At 40.1% G+C, this 16744-nt stretch overlaps 1 protein-coding gene across 3 annotated transcripts in view; it reads right to left on the bottom strand.

Moving 5' to 3' along the window:
- IL18R1 (interleukin 18 receptor 1) overlaps positions 1-11229 on the bottom strand; it is a 44217-nt gene extending 32988 nt beyond the window's left edge. For 2 of the 3 annotated variants that reach the window (XM_009236703.4, XM_054547828.2), the window contains exons 1-2: positions 10606-11229; positions 4326-4411 (exon numbers count right to left, since the gene is read on the bottom strand). In XM_009236703.4, the coding sequence (XP_009234978.1) occupies positions 4326-4383 (58 nt within the window). In that variant the 5' untranslated portion in view covers positions 4384-4411; positions 10606-11229. Of the gene's footprint in view, positions 1-4325; positions 4468-10605 lie in introns of those variants that run through there. The other variant, XM_054547827.2, reaches the window with a different exon arrangement.
- Positions 11230-16744: the final 5515 nt, after the last annotated feature.

Genomic DNA, 16744 nt, shown 5'->3' with positions numbered 1-16744 from the left:
CATAATCTACCCTCCAGTGACTCTCAGGTGCATTTTTACCACATTTTGAGGATGAGAGTATTTAAATTGAATGAAACATTTCCCTCAGGACATGGACAGAATGCCCTCTCTATAGTCAGGGTTTGTTTCTCAAAACAGCAGTCTGGTTTTAACTCAAAATTGTTAACCACAACATAAAGAGGAAGTGATGTGATAGAAGTATTCTGATATGGTTTGGCTGTGTCCTCAACCAAACCTCATCTTGAATTTAATCATGGGGGCAGTCACCCTCATGCTGTTCTCATGATAGTGAGTGAGTTCTCATGAGATCTGATGGTTTTATAAGGGGCTTTTCCCCCTTTTGTAAGTTTCCTGAGGCCTCCCCAGCCCTGAAGAACTGAGTCCATTAAATCTTTCTCCTTTATAAATTACCTGGTCTCAGGTATGCCGTTATTAGCAGTGTGAGAATGGACTAATACAGTAAATTGGTACCAGGAGTGGTGTGCTACTGTAAAGATACCCAAAATGTGGGAGTGACTTTGGAACTGCATACAGGCAGAGGTTGGAACAGTTTGGAGGGCTCAGAAGAAGATAAGAAAATATGGAAAAGTTTGGAACTTCCTAAAGACTTGTTAAATGGCTTTGACCAAAATGCTGATAATGTTATGGACAATAAAGTCCAGGCTGAGGAGGTCTCAGATGGAGATGAGAAACTTTTGGGGAGCTGGAGCAAAAGTGACTCTTGTTATGTTTTAGCAAAGAGATTATTTGCATCTTGCCCTTGTCCTAGAGATCTATGGAACTTTGAACTTGAGAGATGATTATCTGGAAGAAGAAATTTCTAAAGAGCAAATCATTCAAGAGGTGACAGAGCATAAGCATTTGGAAAATTCACAGCTTGAGGATGTGGTAGGAGAGAAAAATCCATGTTCGCAGGGATGGGAGGCACAGAATTAAAGCTGGTTGCAGAAATTTGCATAAGAAATGAGGACCCAAATGTTAATTGCCAAGACAATGGGAAAAATGCCTCTAGGGTATGTCAGAGATCTTCATGGCAGACCCTCCCATCACAGGCCCAGAGGCCTAACAGGAAAAAATGATTTCCTGGGATGGGCCCAGGGCCCCCTTCTGTGTGCAGCCTAGGGACTTAGTGCCCTTCATCCTACCCCTCCAGCCATTGCTAAAACAGGCCAAGATACCAGGTGGGGCTGTGACTTCAGAGGGTGCAAGCCCCAAACCTTGGCAGCTTCCACATGGTGTTGAGCCTGCAGGTGCACAGAAGTCAAGAATTGAAGTTTGGGGAAACTACACCTAGGTTTCAGAGGATGTATGGAAACGCTGGATGTCCAGGCAAAAGTTTGCTGCAGGGGTGGAACCCTCATGGAGAACCTTTGCTAGGGTAGTGTGGAAGGGAAATGTGGTGTTGGGGCTCCCATACAGAGTTCCCATTGGGGTACAGCTAGTGGAGTTAAGAGAAGAGAGCCACCATTCTCCAGGCCCCAGGATGATAGATTCACTGACAGCTTGCACCATGCACTTGAAAAAGCCCAGAAACAACACCAGCCCGTGAAAGAAGCCAGAAGGGGAGATGTAACCTGCAAAGCCACAGGAGCATAGCTGCCCAAGGCCATGGGATCCTACCTCTTGCAGCAGCGTGACCTGGATATGAGACATGGAGTTGAAGGAGACTATTTTGGAACTTTAAGGTTTAATGACTGCCCTATTAAATGTAGAACTTGCATGGGGCCAGTAGCCCCTTTGTTTTAGTCAATTTCTCCCATTTGGAAGGGGTGTATTTACTCAATGCCTGTACTTCCATTGTATCTAGGAAGTAACTAAATTGCTCTTGAATTTACTGACTCATAGGAAGGGACTTGCCTTGTCTCAGATGAGACTTTGGACTTGGATTTTAGAGTTAATGCTGGAATGAGTGAAGACTTTGGGGGACTGTTAGAAGGGCATGATTGTGTTTCGAAATGTGAGATCATGAGATTTGGGAGAGGCCAGGGGTGGAATGATATGATTTGGCTCTATCCCAACCCAAATCATCTTGAATTGTATTTCCCATAAGCCCCATGTGTCATAGGAGGGACTCGGTGGAAGGTAATTTAATCATGGGGGAGATTACCCTCATGCTGTGCTCCTGATAGTGAGTTCTCATAAGATCTGATGTTTTTATAAGGGGCTTTTCCCCTTTTTGCTCAGCCTTCTCCTTGATGCCACCATGTGAAGAAGGATATGTTTTCTTCCCCTTCCACTATGATTGTAAGTTTCCTGAGGCCTCCCCAGCCATACAGAACTGTGAATCAATAAAGTCTCTTTCCTTTATAGATTACCCAGTCTCAAGTATGCCTTTATTAGCAGCATGAGAATGGACTAATACACATTCTTTGAAAACATGGATGTCGAATCTACCACAAAACACAAGAGTTAAGGAGCACCAACTTCATGTTTTCTGGTTGCAATACAATCTCTATTTTATACTAATACTTCAACATAGAAGGTGTGATACATGTGTATATGTGGGTGTCAGCTTCAATTGACATGCAAAACCCTGGTGAGTCATTAACAGTTCACTTATTTTCCTGTTTTAGAGTTAATATAATAAAGTGCATAGGCCATACAATATGTGCTCCTTTATGTCTGGGTTATTTGTCCATGATTATGTTATAAATGCATCCATGCTGTAGCAGTGATGTGTTCTTTTCTCACTGTAATGTAGTATCTAATCGTGTTACCATTTGGCAATTTATCCATTTTATAGAAGGATGCATGTTGGGGATTTGGTTTATTAAACAAATGTCTATTGGATATTGGCTTATTTCTAGGTTTTCAGGTTTTCGCTTGTCTTAAAAAGCTTCTATAAACACATATGACTGTGTTTGGATGGACATGTGCTCTCTGGAAGTATTATCATTTGAAGAAACTTAATGTGAGTTACACACTCTCCAGTGGTAGGAGGTTGATAGTTGAAAGTCCACACCACCCCCCTCCTCAGGCAGCTAGAAGCTTTGGATATCTAATCATGGTTTACCATTAGAGGCTTTGTTGATTACCGTAATGTTTGTTGGAAATGGTCCTTGATGGGATAAATAAGTGGAATTCAAGGTTTGTGGAGTTCCAAGTGCCAAAACAGGCACTCCTATTGTTCCATAAACACAGTATAAGAACCCAGCAGTGCCAACAACCATTGCCCTTTGGAATAAAGTCTGTGTTTGAAACTGTATTGAGTTTGGACAATCATAGCATTTTGTCACTTAAACTCAACCAGGTTCAGTGAATCCTACATGTAGAACATTGTCATGTCTCCCTAGAGTGAAATATTCATGAAAAGTGCTCTCCAGGGCAGGCAGCTGGGAGCTTGGCAACTTGGCACAACTGGCTGCATGGCTGTTTCTGTGCCTGAAACATGCTCTCATTATAATGAGGAGTAAGGCTATTAGTGTATGTCCGCAGGACATGGAATTCATGACACATTTTCCTGCACCTTGTTTTTCCACTCACTTGTTTCTGACAGATCATTACATATAAAAAAACGAAGATCTACCTCATTCCTTTACCATCTGGGTAGGGTTGTATTGCAGGGATCTCAATAATAAATGGATTCACGTAAGTAAATATACCCTGAGATTGGACCTGTGTTATTTGAAAGTACCAAAAGCTTAATTCAGCTCTCTCTTCAGCAGTAATTATCAAAGTAGGGAGATAAGCCCATGTGTTTCCCTCTCCTAGATAATAGATCAAGGCAAATTAATATTTGTGCTCCCACTTTCTCCCCCAAAGCCTAAGGAATGCCTTGCTATTCAATCATGGAACGCTAAACAATGGAATCTGAGAATCCTTCTCAATTAAAAAGAAAAAAAACAACTCTAGGCAATCACTGCTAATAAATTAAAATTGGTATTTGACATCTACTATGAAGTCTACTTGAGCTCCTTGGTCTAGCCAGTCTCTTTTTTGTATATTCCATCTCACTTTAATTTTTTTAAGCTGTCTAATACATTTGTCATTTACTTTTCTCATTATTACCTAAATAATGAGATGAATCTTTGCCTCCCTCTCAGGAAGGAGAAAGTGTGTTTCAAACTTCCTAAAACCCAATAATAAAGATGGCTGCCACCTCCTCAGTTTCAAATAACATGAAATAAATTTTCACCTCAGACAAATGCAATTTATTTCAAGATGCAAGTTTTCCACTCTGCTCTCACTACATGAACTCAGACTGCAGAATCTTTTCTTTTCTGAATAAATTCAGCATCTTCAGTAGCCACCACATAAAAAAAAAACTTTGACATTCTTCCTCGATTACTAATGAAATATGTATGAGAATATGTATAATCACTTACCTGCAGTGCTTACAAATATAAGCACCCAAAGGGTCAAAGGTAATTCTCTACAATTCATGCTTTTGATTCTGCTTCAAATGGCTTCTCTGAAAAACAGAATAAAACAGATTCAGCCAAAGCCTTCACAAAAGTGTGCCTATCTTATGAAGGTTTAAAAATGTTCTGGCACACAGATTTTTAAAAAACCAACCTAGAAGATTTTTATAATCCTTAATATAGTAACCAATTCTCAGAACTTTCAGCCATATAAAATTAATAAAATTTCAAAGCAATGAAGTTTTTCTTCTGGAAGAAATCTCTGATAATTTATTTTTCTGATACAACAGAGTCTGATGAATTTCAGGCCTGGTCTACTAAACGCTGCTTCCAAGGTCAAAGTTGAGAACAATAGTACTGCTACAAATATTACCATTCTATGAATAAACAATCTGTGACATGCTGAGTTATGTATGGCAGTTCTGCCCATGTAAGAGAGTGTGTGTGTGTTTTCACATCAAATTGTTCCTGAATTGTAATGAGATCTTCATCTAGGGTTGAATTTTTAAAAATCCATCTTCCTCCTTCAGAACGTAGGTTTCATAATTCTAGGCACTAAGTCTATTTTGCTCTTCACTGTATCACTAAAATCCAGCACGACGCCTAGCACATGGCCAGCACTCACTAACATATGTCACTGAGGCATAGGTGTGTGCATGTGTTTGCGTGTGTCTGTGGCTGCCCATATGAGTTTACTTTAGGGAAATGGAGAGATGAAGTGACAGTCTCCTACACTCCAGACCCCTCCTTTACATTGACTGTGACCCAGTGGAACTAAGATCTGCATTGAACTTTGATCCTACTACAGCCTAGCATTCGGACTTCTGATGACAACTTTAAGAGCCCAGTGGAGGAAGGATCCCCCACAGTGGAGACCACAGTCTACATACTGCATAAACAACACCATATCCCTTGTTTACCATCCTGAGTGCAGGGAGCACAGCCTGATGGCAGAGTCTGGTTTCAGAAACACACAAACCTGGGCTGCCACTCCAGTTTGAGTCCTGACAAGCTGTGCAAAACTTGAGCAAGTCTTAGAGCCTGTTTGGTTATTACCAAAACGGAGATGATAAAAAGGCCTGCCTCTGGAATTATTGAGTGATTAAACCATCTAAGGCTTGGAGACTTAAACCATCTATGGAAACTTCCTGAGTGCATGGCAGCTTCTCAGCTCAGAATAATTCCCTTCTCACCAACAACTACTCATCTTCCATCCTAAAAATAGGGTTGTCAATGCCTGAATCCAGGATAAAGTTTAATGGCTAAGCTGCCAAACAATTCACATCCATCCTTATGGAAAAATCACCAAATATTTGGTGGAATTTCCAAGAGATAATAATCAATAATGTAAAAGCCAAAGAAACAAGTATGAATGGAAAGTACCAACTAAGCATAATCAAATTAGACCAGTTCTATGGTTTGAAACCTCCCCCGCTACCTCCACACACATTTTATTATTAACTCTGCCTATTCTTTTAGCTTGGATAGAATAAAAAATGTTATTTCCTTTATGTCACTCTGATTAAGACTGACATAACCTTATAAAAAGCACCACTTTTAAAAAAATATTCAACATCTACCAAGAGACAAAGTTATTAGGAGATGGTTCAGCAAACTGACAAGTTAACTCTGAGTTTCAATATGAAATATATTAAGATCTCAGTATACAAAATTAGCTGGTATGTGCACACCATTCTGCAAATTTGGATGTGTGTATGTAAAATTTTTAATGTACAAAGTTTTATGTGTGAATTTAAGGGATTAAGGTTATATTAAATAATGAATTCATTTCCAGAAAAAGAGTTATTCTGATAAATGTAACAGACACTCTAGCAAGTATTAATAAGCATAGAAGAATATAAATGTTAAATGTCTCACAAGTAAGAATTTTAATGGTTTTTAATTGTTATGTTTAATATCAATATTTTTGCTTTTCCATAACTCTTAAGTTTCTTTCTTTTTAAAGTTTTTCTGATTTCTAAAGCAATTTACACTCAATGTAGGAGATTTACAAAATGAAGACTGAAAGAAGAAAATAATCTCAACATGTATAACATTTTAGCATGTTTTCTTGTACTTTTTATAAATGTTGTCACATAATTAAGATGTTTGGCCGGGCGCAGTGGCTCATGCCTGTAATCCCAGCACTTTGGGAGGCCGAGATGGGCGGATCACAAGGTCAGGAGACTGAGACCATCCTGGCTAACACGGTGAAACCCCGTCTCTACTAAAAATACAAAAAATTAGCCAGGCATGTTGGCAGGCGCCTGTAGTCCCAGCTACTCAGGAGGCTGAGGCAAGAGAATGATGTGAATCCGGGAGGCGGAGCTTGCAGTGAGCCGAGATCTCATCACTGCACTCCAGCCTGGGCGACAGAGCAAGGACTCCTTCTCAAAAAAAAAAAGATGTTTGAATGATTGCATATCCTGCATTTCCACTTAATATTACATAATGAGCATTTTTCCTGTGTCACAAAACTCTTTGTTAAAACCATTCTAATTGCCACCTAATATTACTTCATGTGGATATATTATCATTTACCAGATGTATTATGAGATAATCACATGACCGTCTTCACAGGTAAGACAGGATAGCTCAGTTTTTTTTGCAGTACGGGCTCAGGTGGCAGCCTGGGTGGATTTGAATCTCCATTCTACCGTCTACCAGCTAACCGACTATGGGCAACTGACTTACCTGTTCTGTGCCTCAATTTTCTTATCTGTAGAAGGGGAAAATAATACCATCTCCTGGAGCTGATGTGAAAGTTAAATGAGTTACTATTGCAAGTGTCTGGTGAATGGTGATACCATTTAAATGTTAGCTATTATTATTTGTCTACAGTTCTTATTATTTCCTGGATGCTACTCGATGGCAGTACAGTGATTGAGTTGAAGACTACATTGAAACCTGACAGACGCACGCTGCCAAACTGCATTCCAGAAATGTTGCAATATTCATATTCTCTCACTCAATAACACAAGACAGCAGCTATCGACCACACCCAGAAGCACACTGAGCAGCTTTACTTTTCAAATGTAATTAGACAGCCAAAATGGAAAAATGTTATCTCATTGTTTTCTGAATTTGCATTTCTTTGGGTATAAATGAGGCAAATATTAATCACTTATTATCAGCCATTTTATTTTCATGTTTATGAACCATCTCTTTATATCTTTTGTCCAGTTCTCAGATGTTTGTCTAACTTGTTGTTTACCTTCTCTCTTTTGTTATGCTAATATATGACAAATTTTATATTGATGTAGTCAAACCGATCATTCTTTTGCTTTGAGATATTTTCATTACTTTTAAGTGCAGAATATCCTTTCCTGTTGGTAGTCAAATAGATGCTTACGTAGTTTCTTCATTTTTATGGCTCAGTATTGTTTTGTTTTGTTTTTATATTTAACTTTTTTCATCCACCAACAATTAATTTTCTTGACTGACATGAAGATAGGGAGTAACTAAACTTACTTTCCTCAAATACCTACTAATTACTTCTCTATTGTTAATTAAATAATCCTGTATTTCCCCTACGGTTTGCTGACACTAGCTTATAATGTACAGGTCCTCCCTGAGCACTCTACTGAAAGTCTAGCACAGCATGCTTGCCCAAATGCAAACACACACATGCACACACATACACACACACACATGCTCACACACACCAATGTTCCTCTACCCTCCCACGTTTAGTTTTTCTATTCATAGCACTTATCACTGCCATATTTTCACTTTATGTCTGCTTGTTTCTTTGTTATTTGCTGAATTATTGAATGAATTAAATCCATAAAATATACATAATTTTGAATCTAGGTGATCATCTGATCCATTGGCACATCTGCATAATCTACTTTTGAAATGCTTTTTAAAGCATGATATCTTGGAAAGTATGTTTTAGCAACTAATGTGAAGTCTAGGCCACCAGTTCTCACCCAAGTTTGGAAAAAAATAATGATGCCCGGGCTCCACCCAGCGGTCTGGAGGACAGACTGGGCATCCTGAGTCCTCAGAACTCCGCAGGTGACTCTAATGTACAGTCAGGTAGAGAGCCGCCGATGTAGGGCACTTATTTGTATTCTTAGGAAAATACATTTAATACATCTTAAATGCATATATTTGATGTGTCTAAGACATATTAAATATTTGTGCTTGTACATATGTACGTACGTGTGTGTACACACACATAACGAATAGTCACAAACTTACCTAAATCACCCAAAGGCATGAAGTTTTCTCTAAATGAAAAAAAAATTTCCTTCAAAAATTTGGTGACCTAGGCTTAAGGTCAGATCCAAGTTGACCACTCTGTCTCCCAAGGCAGCACAGTAAAAAGCCCTTCCACAGGGTCCAAACAGTCACCTGAACCCCTGGCTCTTCCCAGTTGCCCTTGTTTATGGGCCCCACCCTGAGAAACTGACCTTTCTCTAAAAGTAATTCACAAAAACACGCACTGTACAGGGAAAGAGCCATTTCAAAGCTCTTTCTAATGAGGAACCTGAGATTCGAGGAAATGAAATGGCCAGCCTCAGATTACAGCTATTCACAAGGACATTCATGAATAAATGTAGATGTCTCAATATAAATCACTCATTAGCAACACATGCAATCGAGCAACTCCTGAGACAAAATGCCTGGATGAAAATCATAACACCAGTTTTTTTTAAATATAATTTTTCTTCTACAGTGTTCCATGCATAGTCGTTTTACTCAGCCTGTGAGATGATAAAACAACCAAATGCAAAGAGGAGAAAATGATCTTGGGGCATAACATACACACACGTTTAAACTCTAACAAACAAAAGAATTTGTGTGGAATTTGGCTTCTCATCTGTAAGGCCAAGAAAATCAATGCCACCTCATAGTCCTTGTCACACAAGTGTCTGTTGTTAGCCTTATGCTTCCCCCCAAATCTGCCTATGCCTGTGCTACCTGGGCCACCCTCCCCACTTCTCCCAGATGCCAGGTCCCTAGAGTCCTTTCAACTTGGCTCAATATTTGCCTTCTCAAGGAAGCTCTCCAACTGCAACAGCCCCAAATGGCATATGCCCATGTCCAAGCCCGTCTCCATCACTCCGCAGGTGTTTCCATCATTCCTGGACTAGCTCCCACTCTCTGGTGAGGTCCCTGAAGGCAGGGACCCTGTCTTTTCTTTCTTTTTTTTTTTTTTTTTTTTGAGATGGAGTCTCGCTCTGTCGCCCAGGCTAGAGTACAGTGGCACAATCTCCGCTCACTGCAACCTCTGCCTCCCAGGTTCAAGCGATTCTCCTGCCTCAGCCTCCCGAGTAGCTGGGATTACAGATGCATGCCACCATGCCTGGCTAATTTTCTGTATTTTTAGTAGATACAGGGTTTCACCATGTTAGCCAGGATGGTCTCTATCTCCTGACCTCAAGATCCGCCCACCTCAGCCTCCCAAAGTGCTGGGATTATAGACCCTGCCTTTTCAATCAGCGTTCCTAGACCTTAGCCTTAGTTCTCAGCCTTTGGATGTGTATTTGTGCAGGGAGAGGGAACACGCTGTCCCCAGAACCTGCACAAACCCAGTTCCCCAAATTTACCCCTCTTAGCCCATCCAAGGCCCTGAGGTTGAGAGGCATGCTCCCAATAGCAGCACTGTGTATGACACAAAATCAGTATTTGCAAAGGGTCTTGAGAATGAAGCAAGGGAAGTCAGTGAAATGAATACAATAATCTTGGATCTCTGTATCTGGCTGCAATTGACACCTCATTAATTTGTCTGATAACTGCGATGCAACCTGCTGGGCATTTTAACTTCCCAAGGCTAGGCAGAAAAAAGACAAAGACTCTGGAATCAGAAAAATAGTAGGTGTGGGTCTGGGATTTACTACTTTGTAGCTGGATACTCTTGGATAAATGACGGAATTCTTCCTCCGTTTTATTAAAGCATAATAATAGTTCCTACTTCATGTGGCCCTTAGGAGGATTAAGTGAAAATAAGATATCTAAAAATTTTCTACCGTGTCAGGCACACAGTAAGCACTTAAAAAATGACAGCTATTGTTATTTATTTCAGTCCTTCTCACCTCTCCAGAAAATAATTGGGGATGTCTTAATTTCTAAAACTACACTTTCAAAGAAAGACAGGATGCTGTCTCGTCAATTATTCACACGTATTCACACACACACTATCTCTCTCTCTCTTAATTTATCTCCCCGGATGGTGGTCTTCCCTTCCTCTGGGGGGTGGGGAGGGGATGCGGGTGGCAGCTGAGCCCACCCTTACCTTCAGAGAGGCGTCCCCGAGGCTGGGGCGGGGGCGGCAGCTCCTCCTTCACGCCAGGTCGCGCGACTGCGGAGGCCAAGTTCAGAAAGTAGGTGAGAAGCAGCGATCCCCGCCTCCTGACTACCGTGGAAAGTGAAATAGAGGTGTGATTAAAGAGATAAGGCACCCAGAGAGGGCTACAAAAACAAACAAAAAAAAAAAAAAAGAAGAAAGAAAAAGAGTAGGAACAGAAAGAAAGAAGAATGTCAGGCGTCTGGCAGCTCCTGGCTGCTAACCCCGGCCAGTAGAGGCTGCAGGTGGGCACTGCCCGCGGTCGGGCGAAGCTCCAGGTCCGGGAGTGTAGCGGTCTGGGGCGCTGTCAGTCTGGGGCGCTCCCGGGCGTAGAATCCTCCCTGACTTGGGGGTCCCGGTCTGGGGGCCCTCCGGTCCGGGTGCTCCTCGTAGTCGTGCTCCAGGACCGGCTCCTCTACCCAGGCGCCCCGCGTGGAGTTACCGGAGCTACTGGATCGCGGGGTCCAAAGGTCGCAGCTGGAAAACCCAGCGTCTTGCCCTTTTCCCGCGGACGGCGTGGGCCCCAGGCGTCTGGCGCTTCCTCCCCAGCCGCGCGGCGCGGGTCCCGGGAAAACCCGGGCTGTAGCCGGGTGACCTGCAGGGCCGGAAGGGGGCGCGCCCTGGCCGCTCGCAAGCACCCTGCAGGCCGCGGTTCACAGCATAGGATGCCAGGAGGGAGGACCGCTGGCCGCAGCGGCCGCCCGGCTCTTCAGAGGAAGAGGAGGGGAGGGCTGAGGGAGGAAGAGGCGTCCCCGGGGGAAGCCAAAGATGAGAGGGGTTCCGCGTCTCAAGTACACAAGTGCGCCCCAGGCTTTTTGCTTTCCCAGAAGGATGGGGGTTCACTATGGGCAAGTAACAGAGAGGGGTGCAATTGTTGAAGTTTTAATTTTTCTTAAGGAGGCCAAAGGGGAATGTGTGTTTCTAGATTTTTATTTTGTGGCAGAACTGTTATTAAACGAAAGGGAAAGGGAAACCCATAGCCGACAAGCAAAATGTTTAATAAGACTGTTTTTAATTCTTTTTACCCAATCAAGATAATTCACCACATAATAAATAAAAATATGTAATTATCTCAATAAATGCAAATAAAAGCATCTGACAAAATTCAACACTCTTTCTGAATTAATAACGATCAGAAAACTGAAAGTAGAAATGACCTTTCTTAATCTGATAAAGAACATCTGTAAGAAACCTACAGGTGACCTCATAATAGTGAAACATTTTGCTTTTTCCTACGATTAGTAATGAGATAAAGATTTTGGCTCCCACCTGGGACAACTGCTTTGCAACAAGTGAAGAAACAAAAATAAAATTAGAAAGCATAAAGATTGAGAAGAAAGAATTAAAACTACTGGTTTTAACAGAGAGCATAATTATATGTAGACCAACCTTTGAAATCTAAAAAAAAAAAAAAAAACTACTGGAAATATTAAGTTTATCAAGATCATGGAATATAAAAATCAATAGTAATTCTATATATTAGAGATGAAAACTTGAAAAGATGAACTTTGTTAAAAATGCCATTTACCATAGCATTTAAAAATCAAAATACCAAAGTATAAATTCATTGGATAATATATGAGATATCTTCTGTGAAAACTACAAAATATTGCTAACAGAGATGAAACAGAGATGAAACAAATAACAGAGATGAAACCCTGGAAATATTCTCACTTTACATCTATCTGGCAAAGAACTTGCATCCACAATACATAAATAATTCCTACATCTAAGTAATAAAGGGATATACCACGTTTATGGATTGGAAGACTTAAGACATCTATTCTCCACACCGTATATTTTTAGACTCTGTATATTACAGAATCTATATATTTAATGCCATCCAATCCAAATCCCAGGAAAAATTTTCAAAGAAATTAAGAAGCTCTTTCTAAAATTCATATGAAAATGCAAATAATCTAGGATTGTTCGGACAGAGACGGAGTTTTGCTCTTATTGCCCAGGCTGGAGTGAGTGCAATGACGCGACCTCAGCTCACTGCAACCTCCGCCTCCCAGGTTCAAGTGATTCTCCTGCCTCAGCCTCCCGAATAGCTGAGATTACAGGCATGCACTACCACGTATGGTTACTTTTGTATTTTTAGTAGAGACGGGGTTTCTCCATGTTGGTCAGGCTGGTTTTAAACTCTCGACCTCAGGTGATCCGCCCATCTCGGCCTCCCAAAGTGTTGAAATTACAGGGGTGAGCCACACCCCACCCCGGCCTGTCTGGACAATCTTGACAAAGATGAACAAAGTTGAGAGACTTATACTAACTTGAGAATTTATAATAAGGCAATATTAATTATGGCAATGTGATATCCACAGAAACATACAAACATACAAAATAGAAAGTAGACTAATAGATCTACACGTATCTAGTCAATTGATTTTTTTTAACAAAGCACCATGTCAATTCAGTGGGGAAAAAACAGTCTTTCACAAACGTTGCTGGAACAGCTGGGTACCTCTACAGAAGAAGCAGCAGCAGAAAAAAGAACTTCATCCTTGCCTTGTTCTATATACAAGTATTAATTCACAATAGACCATGGACCTAAACATAAAAGCTAGAACCATAAATATTTCATAAAAATACAGAGAAGACCCTTGAACAGGCAAAAAAAAAAAAAAAAAAAAAAATCATGCCGTCAGACAGGCAAAAAAAAAAAAAAAAAATTCTTAGCTAGGACACAAAACACAATAGCCATTTGGGACACATTGATTAACTGGATATCACCAAAATTAAAAATGTCTACTAAACAATGACATCACTTTAAAATGAACAGATAACCCTGGAAATATTCTCACTTTACATCTATCTGTCAAAGAACTTGTATCCACAATACATAAATAATTCCTACACATCAACAATATAAAAAGGAATACAATTTAAGTAAGGCAAAATATTTTGCCTTCACTAAAAAAGATATACAAATGGCCAATGAAAACATGGAAAGGGCTCATCATCATTAGTCGGGGAACTTCAAGTTAAGACCATGGTAATCTTCATCTAACACCCGTGAAAATTATTAAAATATAAAGAAACTTGACAACACCAATTATTGGTGAGGCAATGAAGCAACAGAGCTCTCATACGCTACTGGTGGGAATATAAAGTAGTACAACTAGTTTGCAAAACAATTTATAAGTTTCTCTGAAAGTTAAAGATGCACCTACCATATGACCACTCTTAAGTGTCAACCAAAAAGAAATAAAAACATAAGTCCACAAGTATGTTCATAGGAGCCATATTCATAATAGCAATAAACAGGAAACAACTCATATGTTCATCAACAAGAAATACAAAGGAACGAACTACTGAATCATGCAGAACATGAATGAATCTTAAAAGTATTGTTGAGTAGAAGTAGCTAGACCCAATGCCATATGACTTTACTGATATGAATATAAAGATACGACAAAACTAATCCATGGAGTTAGAAATCAAAACAGTGTTTGCCTGGTAGCACAATGGAACTTTCTTGGGTGATGGAAATATATCTGGGGTGATAATCACACTGGTATGCTCAACAGTCAGAAATCATCAAACTGAGCACTTAGGATCAACGTTTTATTGTATGCTACGCAAACTTGATTCAATTAAAAACAATTGATTTTTCCTTACAATTCACAGTCATTTTCACCATGATTGTGTGGCAGACATTCAACAAGTTTTGGCTACATTTGTTTTATTCACACTGCCTTGTATGGCAGGAGAAGTATGCATTACTGTCACTGTACAGAGGAGGAAATAAGAGAGATCAGTGGTGGTGCTGGTGTGAGAATCCAGGTCTTCTGGCAGTTTCCTAACCTCATTATGAGTGTACCACCCTGAATCATCATGAGCCACTGCAGCTAAGAAAGCCGTTTGAGTTCATCTTCTCCATCCTCCTATTTTTCAGTTGCAGAAACTGAGCCCCAGGGAGTTCAGGTGACTTGGGAAGTGGTGTATAAGTATAGGAAAAGGGCAATGGAGAAAAGAGCTCAGCAACTTCAGAGTTTTCCCCAGGCCAGCCCTATCTGAGGTCTCTGAAGTGCTTCTCTCTTCCCTGCGCATTTTCACAATTGGCTCTAAACCCCATCAGGGTTAGCAAGGAGTGTGCCTTCCTGGGCTATATACATGGCTGTCATCACACCTTCCTCCTCATCCTTCCCAGAGAGGCACTCAGCACACATTCAGAAAATGTAAATGTTGAATACTTGCAAAGGAGCTTATAATATAGATGGTTAAAACATACTTTAAAATAAGAAATATGGGGGCAAACTAAAAACAAAGGTATTAGTGAGCCAAGAAAGAGATCATTACAAAATCCATGTAATGATGTCCTATATGCCTGATGTAGAAAAATCCCAAATTTAGCTCTGTGCTTTCAAGTAGCTAATGTAAAGAGGAAAACAAACCAATTCCAAAATTTCCTGGGTCCATAAATCAAAACCACACTTGTCATTCTAGGTGGATGAAGAATCAAGGATAAGGACACATCTATTCCTGAGGGTGAGACTGGGGAGAATTTATTCTTTAGTGGTCCTCACTGACAGAAGTCAGAGAATATAGTTAACATGAAAAGAAATACAGTGAAGTTTTGTAATAACAACTATTGCCATTTATTGAATTCTTACTCTGGCCCAAATATTTTTTAAACATTTGATTAGCACAGAAATCCAAAGTGTTTTATATTATTATAGTTATTTTACCTAAGGAAACTAAGCTTTGGAGAAGTTAAGTACTTTGCTGAAGATCACACAGCTGGTAGACCTACAGAGGATGGCTTGTGGATTCCAAATACTATGGTATCAACCAGTTAGCCATACAATACCCTTTTCATTGACCAATATTTTAGTAACTCAACAAAACCAAATGGTAATCTACAGAAGTAAAGGAGCCAGATTTAGCAAATAAAACTACAAGATCCCCAGCCAAAACTGAATTTTAGGTCTTCAGATGAAAGTTCATTGCCTGAATTCAATCTCAACAGGTGTCCTGATATTTTAATACAGGTTTCCTGCATTTTATCTGGCAACCCAATCTGGGGGTACAAATTAAAGGTATAGGTACCTAGACAAATGAGTAACCATAAGGAATCTTCTAGAGATATGATTTCTCTTAGTACGGATTCAGAAAGGTATTGAATGACAATGAGTTCAAGATGATGTTCTCTGTCAACAGTCCAGAGTTCAGTTTTCTTTTGCCAGTGAAATACAGAATCATATACATTATTAAGCAGTTCAACTGAGATAAGCTCTCTATCCACTTAAAAAATTTGAAGCATCAACAGGATTCCTATCTGAGGGGACACTCGCGGTAGCTCTGGATCCAGTCCTGCAACCCCCAAGGGTGTGTGCTTCCCTTCAGTGCTCTGACTAAAGTGGCCCTGACTGTAATTAACTCCATTTTGCCAGAACGGTTTTGTCAAAATGCCCTGCTACCTTTATAGAAATGTTACAACAAAATGGTCTCAAATTTAAAAGACATTTTAAAAGCAGGACATATATGATATACTGATAGGATTGTTGCAGAATTATTTATCAGGATATTTAAGTTGCATCCCTGTAGTACAACTGGGAGATGGAACACTATGAATATTTTTAAATGTTTTAAAATGTTTCAGTGACATTCCACATGTTTTTATTATGATGTTTGCAAAACTCCACATGGTATCATCTCAGCTATAAAAATGATATGTGTAAAAACAAATTTTTGTTTGTTTGTTTGTTTTTGAGATGGCTCTCACTCTGTCACTGAGGCTATAGTGCAGTGGCATGATCTAAGCTCACTGCAACCTCCGCCTCCCGAGTTCAAGCGATTCTCCTATCTTGGCCTCCCAAGTAGCTGGGATTACAGGCATGTGTCACCATGCCAGGCTAATTTTTGTATTTTTTAGTAGAGAAAGGGTTTCACCATGTTGGCCAGGCTGGTCTCAACTCCTGACATCCAGCGATTCACTCGCCTTGGCCTCCCAAAGTGCTGGGATTACAGGCGTGAGCCACCACACCCAGCCATAAATTTTTTTTTTTAAAGAAGAAAATTTAAATCTTAAGATGATGGATTTATGAGTGATTCTTATTATTTTCTTCTTTTATATTTTATT

Source organism: Pongo abelii, chromosome 12 (genome assembly GCF_028885655.2).
Source record: "Pongo abelii isolate AG06213 chromosome 12, NHGRI_mPonAbe1-v2.0_pri, whole genome shotgun sequence".
In the NCBI taxonomy this organism is placed as follows: Eukaryota; Metazoa; Chordata; class Mammalia; order Primates; family Hominidae; genus Pongo; species Pongo abelii.
Note: the sequence above shows the minus strand (reverse complement) of the source record. Positions and strands in the feature narration are given on the sequence as shown.